This window comes from Ochotona princeps, chromosome 1 (assembly GCF_030435755.1).
Source record: "Ochotona princeps isolate mOchPri1 chromosome 1, mOchPri1.hap1, whole genome shotgun sequence".
Classification (NCBI taxonomy): Eukaryota; Metazoa; Chordata; class Mammalia; order Lagomorpha; family Ochotonidae; genus Ochotona; species Ochotona princeps.
The window spans coordinates 129,063,516-129,080,022 of NC_080832.1; the positions used below are offsets into that span (position 1 = coordinate 129,063,516).

General features: G+C 45.9%; 1 protein-coding gene across 1 annotated transcript in view; it reads left to right on the top strand.

Annotated features, from left to right (window-relative positions):
* Positions 1 to 16,507, top strand: part of DTNBP1 (dystrobrevin binding protein 1) — a 129,852-nt gene that overhangs the window by 19,382 nt on the left and 93,963 nt on the right. The window contains exon 4 of the mRNA XM_058667853.1: positions 1,857 to 1,917. Within this exon, the coding sequence (XP_058523836.1) occupies positions 1,857 to 1,917 (61 nt within the window). The remainder of the gene's footprint in view (positions 1 to 1,856; positions 1,918 to 16,507) is intronic.

Here is a 16,507-nt window from a genome sequence, read left to right on the forward strand (position 1 = left end):
GGAGTGAACCAGCAGATGGAAGATCTTAGTCTCTACTTTTCTCTGTATATCTGCCTTTCCAATAAAAAAATAATAATAAAATAAATCTTAAAGAAAAAGAAAAAATATGGCCTTTAAATGGCAAGCAAGAATTCACTTGCTCTCTCCCACAGATGGGTTTTTACACTGAAGCCTGCATTGGAGTTTGCAATCAGCATGTTTGTTTCTGCACTGCACATTGACCACGGGCTCTGTGTTAAATACCAGTGCGATAGCATAAAGTAGAATTCAGCTCAGCAGTTCTGGTGCCTAACAGCACCTGGAATCCATTAAACACTAGCCGATCTTAGCAGTCTGGCACACCAGAGAAAAATCTCGAGCTTTCTGTCCGTCAGCAGTGACAGTGATACTGTGTTAATCATGTGACTTTCCTCCTTGCTCTTTGTTACTTGTGGACTCTGGGTCACATTTGAAATTATTGAGGTTGACTTTTTAAATTCAACAGAAAAATTGTGAATTTGTACATGTCTGTGAAGGGATAATACAAACTCATGAAATACATCTGTCTTTAGAAAGTTACCAGGTGACTAATCTTTAGATATGACGTGAAATCAAGTTTCATATCCACAACCATACTTATTTTCTTCTTAAAAATTATTTTCGACAGAGACAGAACCAGCTCTTGTGGGCTTGTTCACGCATCCAGTGCCTGCTGCAGCTGAGCCTCGGCCCAGTAGGAGCCAGGAGCTAGGGACTCAGATGGGCTTCTCTCATGTGGACGGCAGGGATCCAGGTCCTTGAGCCGACACTGCTGCCTCGCAGGAGGTTAGCACGAGGCTGGACTGGAAGCCAGGCCCTCAGCGTGAGATGGGGCTGTCCCAGCCAGCTTCTCAGCCTCTGTGTCAAGCACCCGCCTCCAGCTGTGCTGGTTTTTAACTTTTCACTTAGAAGTAATTTCAGACTCACAAAGAAACGTTGTAAAAGTATACCAAGGAATCCCAGTGTTTCGATGTTAGCTTTTTATGTAATTGTAGTAAAATGATCAAAACAAGGAAATTGCCATTGTTAAGTACTTTAATCTGTAGGCATTCACATTTTATCACTTGTCTCAATACTGTCCTTTTTTCTGGACTAAAATCCAGTCTAGGGTCATAAATATTAAGTCACCATTTCTCTCATTGGTTTAATCCCGGACAGTTTCTTTGTTATGACCCTGACACATTTGAAGATGCCAGGCCAGTTTTTTTTCAGATGTCCTCAGTTTGACTTGATCTGCTATTTCCATGTGATTGCGTTCATTGGTGCCTTTTTGGCCAAGCTAGCAGGAAAGCAGTGTGGTGTGCCCCCCGGTGTGATGGCTTCGTTAAAGTCTCTGTGGGGGGATTTCTCCATGTCAGCACTGTTCCCCGCTTGCTGTAATGGCTGTCCCTTGGAGACTGGGTAAATGTCCTGATTCTCTTCAGACCTTGCTCACCGATGCTATCCCCATCAGGAGCCTCTCTGGAGCAGCTGTCACTGTGTGGTTACCAAGTGGTGACTTCCTGATTTTATCCTTGCTTTTTATAATTATTAATAGGAGTTCTTCTGGAAGAAAGACTCTCTCTTCTCTACCCTTAATTTACTTAACTATCTGTTGTGACAGACCCGTGGAGATTTGTTTTGTGCTTGAAGTTATAATCTATTACTACCGTTACTTATTTTGTTTAGATTGTCAAAGAGTTGCCCCTGGGAAGACCCTGTAAGGTGACTCCCGCTTTTTCCCAGTGTGTCTCCATCATTATTAGAGCTCTTCTTTCTAGGCTCCAAGGCTCGTTTTCAGATCATATTTCTTTATAGCATGTTGCTTGCATTTCAGGTTATTTTTTTCTATTTCTTAGGTATGAAGACACATGGGCTGCACTTCACAGAAGAGCCAAGGAATGTGCAAATGCTGGCGAGGTAAAGAACTGGTTAATCTTAAGGGAAAAGTTCCATTTTCATGTTAAAGGCTAGCTTTAAAAAAAAATTAAAAAAAAATAATGATTACATGGTTGATCAGGGTGGGATGGATCAAAGTTTAGGGAAAATAGGGCGAATTCATTGCTTCCAAATTTGCTATTCCTTCTTATTGTTCCTGGGGAAGGGGAGAAACAAAGGGGGAAACCACTCACGACTTTCCACATGTCCCAGTGCCCAGGGATGAGGAACCGCCACCTCGTATCAGCCCAGAGTCTCAGTGTGTACATGTTCCGAGGGTTCTGTCCAGGTGGTTTGGAGAGTTCTGAAACGCTGCTGATGTCACTGATCCGAGGATGATGTCACCCTCCCGATGTCCATTGGCTCCATTCACTGACATTTTTTGCTGTCATTGTTTGTTTGGGGTAGTTGTCCAGTTAGTTCTGTTCTTCTGCTACAGCACCAAATGTGCTGCCTTATTCTCCTTTTACAACAGGGCCTGTGTCCACTGCTCCACCTTTTTCATTTAGTAGGACATGTTCTTGCAGGTGAATCCAAGCACCTGGGCCAGGTGTCCCACGCATTATGGGTCCCCCACCCCTGGGGCTCACAAAACCGACACCCACCTAGTAGGCGGGCCCTGGGACGCAGGCCAGGTGACCCAAGCCCCTCCAGATCCCTCACCCCTGGGATTCACGAAACCAACACCCACCTAGAAGGCAGACCCCAGGATCTGGGCCAGTTGACCTACACCCCACCAGTTCCCCTGTTCCCAGGGCTCAGGAACCCATCCCCCACCACACAGGTAGGTCGCCTGACTGGAGCCCTGTCAGATCCCCCATCCCTGGGACTCATGGACCCGGCCCCTCCTGGGCTCATACTGGCATGACTGCCTCACCTCAGTGTCCGCAGTCTTATTGCACAGCCTGGCCTAGTCTAGTCTGCCCCCTGTTCCAGCTCCTGTTGGTGGGTGCTGCAGCCTGTCCCAGCCCAGCCTGATGGCTGTCCCAGTCCTAATATGAACTGGCTGGTGTTGCAGCCAGATCTGGCTCCTCCTGCCACATGCCCTGGTTCTCAAGATCTGCCAGTGGATGTTATGTGCTGGGCCAGACTGGTCTGTCCCCAGACCTGACCCACATGTATGCCAGCGGGAACTATAATCTGGCATGGCCTGGGCTGCTTCTTGCCTTGCTTCTTGTGTTCTCCTGCAGGGGCTGCATCCCAATAAAAGAGTTTCCCAAGCTCCTCCATCGAGTTTCCTCTTAGTGACAGTTCTTGCGCACACCAATGGGTCTTTGGCCCAGGTTGACTTAGTCCATCTCCTGTCCTGACAAGAACAGTGGCCTTGCTCAACCAGCAACACCCATTCTAGCTCTTGTTGATTGTTGCAGCCCAGCATTACCTGGTCTGCACCCAGACACAGCTTTCACGTAGTTCAATGGGAATCAAGACCTAGTCTGACCTACACCAAACTGACTCTCTTGAGTACCAGTGGGGGCTGGAGTCAAGCCCAGTATGTCGCTTCACTGTTCCAGGGCACACCCACGCCAGTGTAGTCTGTAACCATGTACAACCACGCCTACTGCCCTCAATCATACTCTCATTCTCAACAGTGGGAACCTCAACCCAGCTGGGTACCCCCTTAGCTCCCCAGCAAGGCCTAATGCCATCCTCAGTTCTTGGGTGAGCCAGCAAAGATTGTAGTTCCACAGCGGTGAGCCCACATTGCCCCCACAGATTCTGCTATCAGACCCACTTCTCTCACTCTTGTTCTCCCCTCCAAACCACGTTGGTGTTGGTCCCATACATACACACACATGTTGTGAACTTATCAATGGAAGTCCCTCAGCTGCAACTCTAACCTGGGCATAAAAACCAGGTCATCTCCCACTGCCACCTGTGCAATCCCATCATCCCCCTGTAAATCAAGACTGTTTAACCATGAGGGTGTACCCCCAGGTGGCTCAAGGGCCTTCGCCCAGCACCTTTGGCGCCTGGGCCTCCTGGCTACAGGTACCCGTGTGAGTCAAAAAAACCAAAAAACCTAACCTCCAGGATGGGGTGATCTTGGAGGTCTGCCAAGCTTCTCTCTATCCAGTGATCCAGTGTACTCAGCTGTATATACCTGCTCTGGGTTTGAAAAGCCTCTAAGCAGGGGTTCTTGAAGGCCTGCTGTGTGCACCCCTCCCCCAGGGCAGTGTGCGGCGGCTCTAGGTACCTGTGTGGGTCAGAAAACCTAACATCCAAGATGGGGTGGTCCTGGAGGCTCCCCCCCCAGGGATCCAGTATTAAAGGCTAGCTTTTTTTTTTTTCTAAGATTTATTTATTTTTTATTACAAAGTCAGATATACAGAGAAGAAGAGAGACAGAGAGGAAGATCTTCCGTCCGATGATTCACTCCCCAAGTGAGCCGCAACGGGCTGATGCGCGCCGATCCGATGCCGGGAACCAGGAACCTCTTCCGGGTCTCCCACGCGGGTGCAGTGTCCCAGTGCATTGGGCCATCCTCGACTGCTTTCCCAGGCCACAAGCAGGGAGCTGGATGGGAAGTGGAGCTGCCGGGATTAGAACCGGCGCCCATATGGGATCCCGGGGTGTTCAAGGCGAGGACTTTAGCTGCTAGCTTTTTTAAAATTAAAATAATCACAGTATTAAAATGTTCCTGAAATTGAATTTAGTAGCTGATTTTGAAACTCGGTTCAGTGTTGTCATTTCTCAGCTGGGTGATTTTTTTTTAGGCTTGAGAGTTTACGACTTTCATGCAAGGACAAGTAAATATGTGAGTCCTCTAGGTAGATGATTTGATTTGAATCTGATGACTTTTCCACATCAGTAAAATGCCAAGTATTTTCTACCCACTATTTTTTTTTTTTTACTGTTATTGGAAAGCCGGATATACAGAGAGGAGGAGAGACAGAGAGGAAGATCTTCTGTCCGATGATTCACTCCCCAAGTGAGCCGCAATGGCCGGTGCACGTCGATCCGATGCCAGGAACCTGGAACCTCTTCAGGGTCTCCCACACAGGTGCAGGGTCCCAATGCATTGGGCCGTCCTTGACTGCTTTCCCAGGCCACAAGCAGGGAGCTGGATGGGAAGTGGAGCTGCCGGAACCAGAACCGGCGCCCATATGGGATCCCGGGGCTTTCAAGGCGAGGACTTTAGCCGCTAGGCCACGCTGCCGGGCCCTCTACCCACTATTTAAGAATTTCTTATTATTTGGAGAAAAAGTAAGCCTTTCCCACTGTACTTAAGGTCTTGCTTGACAAATAAGAACAAAAGTTTCTGGAGTCACCCTCAACTTTTTTTGAATCAAAAGAAATTAAAATATTAGATGTACTTTAAGCTATGTCAACCAGGTGAAAACACTGCTGTTAATGTCAGATTTGTTTCTGAAAGCATATCTGTGACTTTAACTTGAACCTCATTAGAACTGATTTTCTTTTTTTTCTTTTTTTTTCTTTTTTTTTTGTTAACATATATTTTTATTGCATTTCCTTTTTGTTAAAACTAATTACATTGCATTATGTGATACATTTTTTTATGCACTGGGATTCCCTCCACCCCTCCCAAAACCCTCCCCCCACGGTGGATTGCTCCACCTTGTTGCATTTCCGTAGTTCAAATTCAGTTGACATTCCCTCATTGGAGGTATTTACCAAGCATAAAGTCCAACATCTTATTGTCCTGGTAAGTTCAATGGTTTCTTGGTGAGACCATCTCTGATCTGAAGGTAGAGCCGGCAGAGTATCATTCCAATCCATTGAAAGTCCCAACATACTATTTCCAACCATTTACAACATTATGGCATTAATTGACATGGTATTGATTAATCAATATGTTAATAGGAAAATGCAGTAGAACTGATTTTCTTAACCATTTTTTAATTGCTACATTAAAAAGTTTTGTAGCTATAAAATACTTAAATGCTGAATGTATTTTTAAAATGTTTTTCAAGATACATTAAAGCTCACAACATTAAGGGTAAACTAAAAGACCCAAAGCAGAAAAAAATAAAAGGAGAACAAGGAACTGAAATTAAAGTTGGTTAAAAAAGCAGAATAGAGCATGGGCACTAGACAGAAATATCAAAGTAAGAGCTTTGGAGTTTTGAGGAGCTGGGAGACTGTGGGGAATTGCATCTGAGGTCTTTGCATGAATCTCCTGCTCCTTTGAAGTGCCTATACCTGTGAGTGAGAAGTTAGGGTAGAAAAAAAATGTACCTGTCGGCAAAAAAAAAAAAAAAAAAAAAGAGTCCACAGGGAATCCTGCCTATTTTCATAATAATTTAGTGTAGTCTCCTTGATTTATTGCATGGTCTTGGTCTGAATGTGTGTAGTATTCTAAGTTAGACTTCCTGAATGACCAGGGAACCCTTAAAATAAGAAATGAAAGTCTTTGACACCTAACAGAAACAAGCTAAGTTCTGCATGGATGAAACTGACTAAAACCTAGGCCTCTTAGTCCCCCATAGATTTATTCAGATTCTCCTGCTCCAACATATTAATAAATGTAAGGAAATAAATAACCAGAAAGTGTTAGGAGTCATCAGAACTAAAAAGTGATAAGCTTTAGACCTGCAAATGACCTTAGATGTACTGAATATATCTAATCCTATGCAGTATATAGAAAGGTTTTGGAGAAAATAGATTTAGAAATGAATGGGGAATAAAACACAATCAAATATTATTTTAAAGGGACTGAGATTAAAGGCTAAGTGATATGCTTAACAGAAATAGATGCAGTCAAAGAAAGAATTTGTGTAGTAGAAGAGAAAATCAAAGAAATTTCCTAGAAAGGATCTGTGGGTTATAATGGAAAACACGAACAAACATATGCAGAACAAAGAATAATTATTAAATGTCTTCATAGTTTGTACCTGTTGAAATGACAATTATTGGAGCATTGTAAAATTATAGTTCATATGAGTCATCCCAAAATATCTAGTAGACATTCCAGAAAGGGAGAATGAAGGACGGCCAGAGATCAATGGCTGAGCATTTTCTGTAAATGAGACGTATAAATCCTTAGATGTGGAGCACAGAGGCAAGCAGGCCAAGAAGTTCTATGCACTGTGACACCTCGTAGTGAAACTGCACAATGCTAAGGCAAGAAGAATCTTACGATAACCGTAAAGACAGGTTCGTTTATAAATTAATGAGTTGCACAACTGACTTCTCAGCTGTTAAAGAATTGGGTCAAAAGAAATACATTTTCCAGTCAAAACAGATTTTTTCCACGCAGAATTTTATCAAGGGAACTTCTAAAGGATGTATTTTAGGAGAAAAAAATGATTTTTGGAAGGTAAGGAAGGAATTCAGACTAAGTAGGAATTCAGAACTGAGAAAATCATAAATGTAAGTAAACTTAAACAGTAGCTCCCTCATGTATCAACAGTCAAATTCATGAGACCAAAAATAATGGAACAATAATAACAAAAAATATTAGCTAGTAGATAGGTTATCTGAATTTGCTTTGTATTCTTTGGGAGACAGGTGTAGTTGCCGATTATGCTGACAACTAAGTATGGAGAACAGGATTGCAAGTCTAATGACTGAAGAATAGAAATAGTACTTGTCTTCCTGATTTCTGTCTCTCCCTCTCATTTAAATAAGTAGTATTTTAAAAGTGATATTATTTGTCTTCCAAGCCAACAGGAAAACAAACAAGCATTGAAAAATGAAAAAAATTTGGGGCCGGCACCATTATGTAACAAGTTAAGCGTCCCTGCAGCACTGGCATGCCATATGCGCAGTGGTTTGAGTCCTAGCTGTTCTACCTCCAGTCCAGCTCTCTGTTAGTGGTCTAGAAAGCTAAGGATGGGGCAGGCAGGTCCTCAGGCCCCTGCACCCATGTGGCAGACCTTGAAAAAGCCTTTGGCTTTGGACCCGCTCAGCTCCAGCCGTTGTGGCCATTTGGGGACTGAACCAGTGGATGGAAGATCTCTGTGTGTTCACTTTTCTCTGTAACTTTGCCTTTCAAATGAAAAGAAATACATTTATGACTTTAAAAAATCGAATTTACCAGTTTGACAAGAACCCTAGGGGAAAAGCATGGCAAGCAGAATAGGCACTAAAATAGTAAGTCTGAGTAATCAGCAGTGATAATGGCTCGAAAATGCATCTCGCCTGCTAAGGACCCGTCTATTGAGATTTTAGAAAAATAACATGGAAAAATGATGTAGTCTTTAGCTTTTGCAGAGATGCATAGACTTTTAGGACACAGAAAATTTAAATTTAGTTGGAATGCAGAAGGTAGACTAGATGAGTACTGTTTGAAAGGATACTGGAAATTGTGTTAATCTCAATGAAAGTAGACTTAAGAAAGTGAAGAAGCAGAGGGTTTCTATGTATTAAGATTCATTTCCCAAAGGGGAAACGTAGTTTACATTTGTGTAGACCTCAGCAAGCTCTCTGTAAGTCTGCAATCACAGTGATAGAATTTTGTTACCTTCCTCTTCGGGTTATAGGAAAACAAACATAGAAGTGTAAATAAGGTGAAATGACTAACACGTTTAACAGTTTTGATCTGCTGGACAAATGAATGTTGAAGACAATTTTAAAAAAATTTCAAATTTAGTACTATTTAAGTAGTCAAGAAGGATGCACTCCCATGAGGGTCTCCCATTAGTGCCTGGGGAGGGTTGAGGTATAGAGAAAGGTGCGTAGGAGAAACATTTCTAGTTTTTTCTCCTGTATCCACAGAGTGGGATAAGGGTTGCTGGCCACTCCTTGATGTCAAACTACATTGGCACCTGGGTTGGGGCATAGTCATTTGATCACACCTTAGAGACCCTAATGTGGAGTGTTCAAGGTGTTGTTTGTTACTTGAGTGGTTTTGATAGTTTGGAGACATCAGCTTTGTTGCACCAGGGTTAAGAAAATGTTTCCTGGGTCTCTTGGCTGACCAGGTTCACCTTAGTGCCCAGGAACATGGGGCAAAGTCCAACCTGTTCTGCTCTCTGTCCCCTGACAAGACAGTTGATGTTCCCTGCTGGCCTAGATGAGCTGGCTGTTGTGTTCCCTGTGTGCGGCTGGCACGCTGGGCACTATACAGCCATCAGCAACCAAGGAGGCCTAGTCCTGATGCATGCACTCTAAATTTGTACCATATATATCATGATTTTAAGTCAAGTCATCTAGTTGGGGAGTCTCCCAAAGAAACCTCACCTAGGGTGACCTCAGACTTGATTCTTCTGCACCTTAGCCACTGTAGGGCCAAGTTCGGTCCATCACCCAATACCAGCCAGAACACAAAAGAATGGATGCAGCTCCTGGTCAGTTCCGCCACAGCCCCATCACTCAGGTGAACTAATGGGTGCTGCGCTTAGCCCAGCCAAGCCTGCCACAGGCCCAGTCTTCGTGCATACCAGTGGAATGCAGCCTAGTCGGAGAGATCTCCACCCCCAATTGGCTCATTCCCAGCCCTGGTTTTCAGGTGTGCTGGCATGTGCTTTGGCCTAGCTGGGTCTGTTCTGCATCCAGTCCGGCTCTCATGCACACCCGTGAGTGCCGTAGCTTAACTTAGCCTGGTCTGCCCCCAGACCTGACCCACACATATGCCAATGGGTGCTGCTGCCTTGACCAGCCAAACCTACCCCCATCCTTCTCTTTCAGCTCACCAGCAGGAGCTGCAGCCCAGCAGGGGAGTGGCCACACTTTCCCTGTCAGGCCCACCCCCAGCCCTGGATATTGTATCTACCAGGGACTGCTGTGGTCCAGCCTGACATGACTTGCAACCAGTCCTGGCATTTAACAGCCTGGCTGGCCTGCATCCATTTTTGTTCTTGTAAGCACCAGCAGGTACGGCATCCTAGCCCAGCTTGATCTATCCCCAGTCCCAACTCTCATACTTGGTAGGCAGCAGCCTACCAAGGGAGTCCCTGAAGTTCCCCTGCTTGGCCCACTCCAAGCCCCAGGTCTTGTTTGTGCCAGCAGGTGCTGCAGCCCAGTCTAAGATGGTCTACTCTCAGTCTCAGCCAGCTGCTTTTATGAGTTGGCAGGTGCCACGGCCTAGCCTGTCCTGACCACACAAGTGCCAGTGGGTGCTGGGACTAGTCCAGTCTGACCCACATGCATTCCAACAGGTGCAACAGCTTTACTCAGCTTAGTCTGCCCCCAGCTCTGGCTCTGACGCTCACCAGTGGGAGTTGCAGCCCAGCAGGGGAGTCCCCAGAGTTCCCCTGCCATGCCTGTTCCCAGCCCTGGATCTTACACGTGCTGGTGAGTGCTTCGACCCAACCTGGCATGGTCCACCCATAGTCTAAAGTTTTGTGGGCAGATGTTACAGCTTAGCCCAGCAGGGCATCTCCCCCCCCGCCCCCCGCTTTCCTGTTTGTCCTGTATGCCAGCAGGTGTTGTGTCTGGCCTGGCCCAGCCCAGCCGACCCCCAGACCTTGTCCACACAAGTGCTGAGGAATGCCGCAGCCCTATTGGCCTGGCCTGGGCTGCCCCTAGGTCCAGCTATTGTGCTCCCTGTCAGGAACTGTGACCTAGCAAGAATGTTCCCCAAGTTCCCCAGCAGGTTTGTTCCAAGTCCTGGATCCCACATATGCCACAGGCGCTGTGGCCTTGCCCTAGCGTGGCCTTGCCTGGCCTCCTCCCAGCTCCAGCTCCTGCATGTGTCAGGCGGCTTCCTGTCAGGTGAGTTCTGTGGTTCAGCCTGCCTTGACCTGTTACCATTTGCAGCTCTCTGCATAAACCAGCAAAACTACAGTCCCACAGAAGCAAACCCACAAGTCCCCTGGAGAATCTGTCCCCAGATCCAGATCTCACATTCTGGTGGGTGCTGTGGCCCAGCCTAATGGGGCTCATCCTTCGTTCTGATGTTTGAGGGCGGGCACTGTGGCCTAGCCAGGCATGTCCCCCAGGCCCAGCTGAGTTCTGGTGGCTAGCGGGTGATGCTGTGTATCCCAGCCCCTGTCTCCTGTGTGTGTGCCATGTCTTGACCCAGACATGCCCTCTGGTTTCCCCCCTCTAAACCACTCCATCTCAACTCCCTCACCTGCCTATGAGTAGAGTGGTCTGATCTGTGGAAGACCCCCAGTGGTCATTCCTTCCCTGTCAAACATGCCCTCAACTGCTCCCACTCCAGTATGTCTCCAGACCCCATTCCTTAGAGAGAAGGATCTTCAGTCCGCTTGTTCTCTCCCCAAGTGGCCACAATGGCTAGAGCTAAGCTGATCCGAAGCCAGGAGCCAGAAGCTTCTTTTTGGTTTCCCATGCAGATGCAGTGTCCCAAGGCTTTGGGCCATCTTTAGCTGCTTCTTCAGGTCGCAAGCAGGGAGCTGGAAGGGAAGTAGAATAGCCAGGACACAAACTGGTGCCCATATGAAATTCCAGTGCATGCAAGGCGAGGACTTTGGCCACTAGGCTACAGTGCAGGACCCCCTACGTATCTTTAAAAAAAGAAAAATGGAATAGAATAGGCAATTCTGCTGGCAGACTGGTATACTTAGCACAAATTAGGTGTTAACCAGGCCGTGGCTGTTTTTCTCCCTGCAGTGTAACACTTGCCTAGGTACAAGGCAACTTAGGCAGTTGTCTGTAGCTGGGACAGATTTTTTTTTTGAAGTGTGTGACTGTGTTGGACCACAAAGCAGATCTCAGTAGCTTAATAAAGATGAAGTCCTGTGGGCTGTTCTTTAATCCCAGTATAAATAAAGCTGAAAGTCGATATAGGAAGATTTTTTTTTTTTTTGGAAAGATTTATTTGAAAGGCAGAGTTACAGAGAGGGGGTGGGCGGAGAGAGACTTCTATCTGCTGGTAACTCCCCAAATGGCTGCAGTAGTCAGCGCTGCTCTGGTCTGAAGCCAGGAGTTACTTCTGGGTCTTCCACTTGGGTCCAAGGATTCGGGCCATCCTCTGCTGCTTTCCTGGCCCCGTGACCAGGCTGCTGGGTTGGAAATGGAGCACTTGGGACTCCAGCTGAGCCCATGTGGGTGTGGCACATTCATTCAAGCATCAGCCCCAAAGATAATTTTTTTTTTTAAGGATTTATTTGTGTATTTCTTTCTTTTAAAGATGGAGAGACATAGAGACTTCTTACCTCTGGTTCACTCCCCAAATGTCTGCAGTGGCTGGAGCTGGAAGCTGGGAAATCAGTAAAGGTCTCCCACATGGATGGATGGGACCCAACTACTTGCACCAGCACCGTTACCTCCCAGGACATCATTCCTGTTAGCAGGAAGCTGGAATTGGGAGTAGCATCAGTACTCAAACCCAGATACTCCAGTATGGCCTGCGGGCTTCCAAAAAAAGTGTTTTACCTGCTGGAGCATGTGTGGTCCCGAAATCTTTAATACATATTTTAATATGTGCATTGTTAAACACCTCATGTTTGTTTTTAAAGATTTATTTATTTATTGACTTGAAAGAGTGACAGAGAGGAAGAAAAGTAGAGGTCTTCGACACATTGTCTCACTCCCCAAAGCCCCATAACATAAGATCTGGGGTAGGCAGGAGCCAGGAGCCAGGAACTCCAGCCTGGTCTCCCACATGAATGGCAGGAATTCAAGTACTTGGGCTGTTTTGAAGCTTGCTAGGACTTGAACCATTGCTCCCATATGGAATGTGGCATCTTATTGGCTTAACCCCTCTGTGTGACAATGTCAGTCCTTTGTGGGTTTATTTTGTTAGACCTGCTTTTAACCAAACAATATCAGCTTCCAGAGGCCAATACTGAGAATTCAGCATTGTTTAACAGGAGAGTTTATTCTCGTCTACTTTGACGCTACTGACTATGCAGTCATAAAGATCAGAGAAGTAGTTTGTAAAGCAAACAGCTGTGGTTGCTGTTAGCTCTGTTGTCCAGTCTTCTCCTAAGCCAGTACTCTCCAACTCTTCACCCCCTTAGCAAGGAAAAGAAATCGGTGAATAAATAATAGCCACTGAGCAAGGGGTTGGCATTCTCTAAAGGGCAGTTCTCTGAAGTTAGACTTCCAGCATTTTGCTTCTACGTCTTGTTATTGCTGAGGAGTTGGCTGAGTAAGCCAGCTGAGCTGGACCGCTTCAGTCTGCCTTGTCCGGATGGTTTTCTCTGCCCTTGATGGACAGTGGACTGAGTTGCGTGTTAGAAAGGCCAGCTGCACCACTACTTCACCTTGGGCAAGCAGTAGTGTCTCTCAGTTCTATCATCTGCTTGTGGCTGAAACACCACTCACTCTGCTTACTCCACAACGTTGTTTGCAAATGTAATGGAATGCTGTATTCTCCTGAACTCTCAGCGGTTCAGTTTTAAACAAAGTGAGTCCCTGTTCATGTACATTGTAAATCATTGGTGTTTCTCCTTTCCTCTCTTCTCCTAACATGAATGTTCATCTGAATGCACTTGGTTTGGATTTATCTTCTCCAAAAACCTGGTTCTCGGCTATTGAACCTGGGTTTATGCAGTTCTTTACTTAGAGATGGGAAAGTTGAACTTAAAGAGATAGTTTGAGTATTTTTTTTTAAGATTTATTCATTTATACTCAGAAGTCAAAGTTGTGGAAAGAATGGGAGAGGAGGAGTTCTTCCCTCTGCTGGTTCACTTCCCTGATGGCTACGATGAACAGAATTGGGTCAGTCAGAAGCCAGGAGCCAGGGACTTGCTTTGCGTCTCTCATGTGGTTGCAGGAGCACAAGGCCCTGGGCCTTACTCCTCTGCTTTCTTAGGCTACCAGCAGGGAACTGGATCAAAAGTGGGACAGCTGGGACTTGAACCTGCGTCCATATGGGATGCAGGCAGAGGATGAGTGCGTTCTTTCACTGGCCGGCGTCAGGTAAAGCTACTAGGCAACATTGCGGCTTCTCAGAGTCCTGCCTTTGGCTGGATTTTCTTTGTTTTCCTTTCGCATACCCCTCATGTGGTCCCTCATCTCCTAGGACGTAAGTTGACTTCTCACAGTGCTTGGGATTGAATCTGGGTCTGTGTGGGCAGTGAGAAAGTGACTCAACTTCTCTACACCTTTTTATTCACCTTTAAAATGAAGGTGATAATATTGTTTACCTCTAGGAGTACTGTGTGGTTTAAATGAGATTTTTTTATATATATAAATTTGTGCAGCCAGAATAGCTCAGTTGGGAGAGTGTTAGACTGAAGAGTATATATATATATTTAACAGGGTCTGGCACCTAGAAGGTGTTCATAATATTTTAGTGTTGTAGCATTACTGAGGATGACTTCTGAGAATTCTCCATTCTTCTAAATTAAAAATGGTGGGTCAGGGGTTTGGCACGGTGGTTACGATGCTGCTTGGGGTTGCCAGATCTCACGTTGGGAGTGTCAGGTCCCAACTCTGCAGCTGACCCATCTTCCTGCTGGTGTACATCCTGGGAGCCAGCAGGTGATGGCCCAAGTGTGTGGGTGCCCTCCGCCCTTGTGGGAGGCCTGGATGTACTTCCCGATCCTTGGGCTTTAGTCTGGCCTAGCCCCGACTCTTGCTAGGGACTTGGGGAGGAGTGAGCCAGTGGATAAAGTATACCCCTCTTTGTTTCTCTCTTTGCCTTTCAAGTAAATAAAATAAATACTATGTGAAAAATAATATCCTAATGCTTTTTGATATATCCTTTCTACATGTTTATATATATATAATTTTTTTATAGATGCAACTGTGGTTTTTAATATTTATGTTGCAGTTTACTTTTCAGTAAGAGATGGTTAATACCTAAAAATGATTTGTTCTGGAGTTTAAAAATTAGTAGACTAATTAACTAGAGAGAAGTTCAAATGGACTTTTTTTTTTAAAGATTTATTTATTTATTTTTTTAAAGATTTATTCATTTTATTACAGCCAGATATACACAGAGGAGGAGAGACAGAGAGGAAGATCTTCCGTCCGATGATTCACTCCCCAAGTGAGCCGCAACGGGCCGATGCGCGCCGATCCGATGCCGGGAACCTGGAACCTCTTCCGGGTCTCCCACGCGGGTGCAGGGTCCCAATGCATTGGGCTGTCCTCGACTGCCTTCCCAGGCCACAAGCAGGGGGCTGGATGGGAAGTGGAGCTGCTGGGATTAGAACCGGCGTCCATATGGGATCCCGGGGCTTTCAAGGCGAGGACTTTAGCTGCTAGGCCATGCCGCCGGACCCTTTAAAGATTTATTTTTATTACAAAGTCAGATATACAGAGAGAGGAGGAGAGACAGAGAGGAAGATCTTCCCTCCGATGATTCACTCCCCAAGTGAGCCGCAACGGCCGGTGCTGCACCAATCCGATTCCGGGAATCTGGAACCTCTTCCCGGTCTCCCACGCGGGTGCAGTGTCCCAACGCTTTGGGCCGTCCTCGACTGCTTTCCCAGGCCACAAGCAGGGAGCTGGATGGGAAGTGGGGCTGCCGGGATTAGAACCGGCGACCATATGGGATCCCGGGGCTTTCAAGGCGAGGACTTTAGCCACTAGGCCACGCCGCCGGGCCCCAAATAGACTTTTTAAAAACATACTCCATGAGCCAAGCAAGATGTATTATTTACTCTCAAGATAACATTGAGCTATATAGCATTATGTTATAACATTGTGCTACAACATTTTCCTATAGGAAAGAGTTTTATATTCTGTTTTAGAGCTTAAAATGTGAAGCTACGGGAATTTGTAAGAAATGCTAGGAACAGAGGGCAGGACTTTCTTTTTTCCTTTCCTTCCCACGGCATCTTTGGTGCCTGATACAGCGTGGGGTGAATAGCGGTCCACTGTCCATTATAGCTGGATTTTATGGATGCAGATCCTGCCTTCAGACGTCACTGACGTTGTGGCCTCACAGCATTGTGGTATCAGCACTGTGCAGTATTTTGAAGCTACATTCCAGATCTGTACAAAGGCCTATTGGTAGCAGGCATTTTTCAGTGTACACAGTGAATGAGATTGAGACCTAAAGGTGAGTGAAATTTGCTGCGATCGAGGCTGAACAGCAATAGGGAGGTAGATGTGTTACGTCTGAGGTGTGGAGCCAGAGCAGTCTAGCACCGTATTCAAATCATTTTCCTTCTTATTTTGATGTCTTCATTCTTCCAAAGCTCTTTGTTGTATTAGTGAGATTGAGTGAAAATCGGTTGAATTCAGATTTTAACTCTTGAAGAATTTTTATCTTGGGATGTCTACTTTTTTAAAAGATATTTTTCATTTTTATTATAAAATCAGATTTACACAGTGAAGGAGAGACAGAGATCTTCCATGGCCGGCTCACTCCCCAAGCGGCCACAGTGGCCGGAGCTGAGCTGATTTGAGGCCCGGAGCCGCCTTCCTGGTCTTCCACATGGGTGCAGGATCTCAGAGCTTTGGGTCATCCTCTGCTGTTTTCTCGGGCTACAAGCAGGCAGCTATTTGGGAAGTGGAGTAGCCGGGACACGAACTGGCACCCACATGGGATCCTGATGCATGCGAGGCGAGGATTTAACCATTAGGCTACCGTGCTGGGCCCTGTCTGCTTTTTTAATTACAGTTTTACCATTGAGCTCAGTAGTTTCAAGTCCAAAGCACTGATGCCTTTTGTTACATAGTGTGTTTTTGCAGCCTTTATTCTATCGTGTTTTTCACAATTCTTGCTTTCCATGGCTGATGTTTTCCAGAGATGACCTCTTCTTGCTGCTCGTGAATATTATTGCAGACCCTCCTCCCAGCC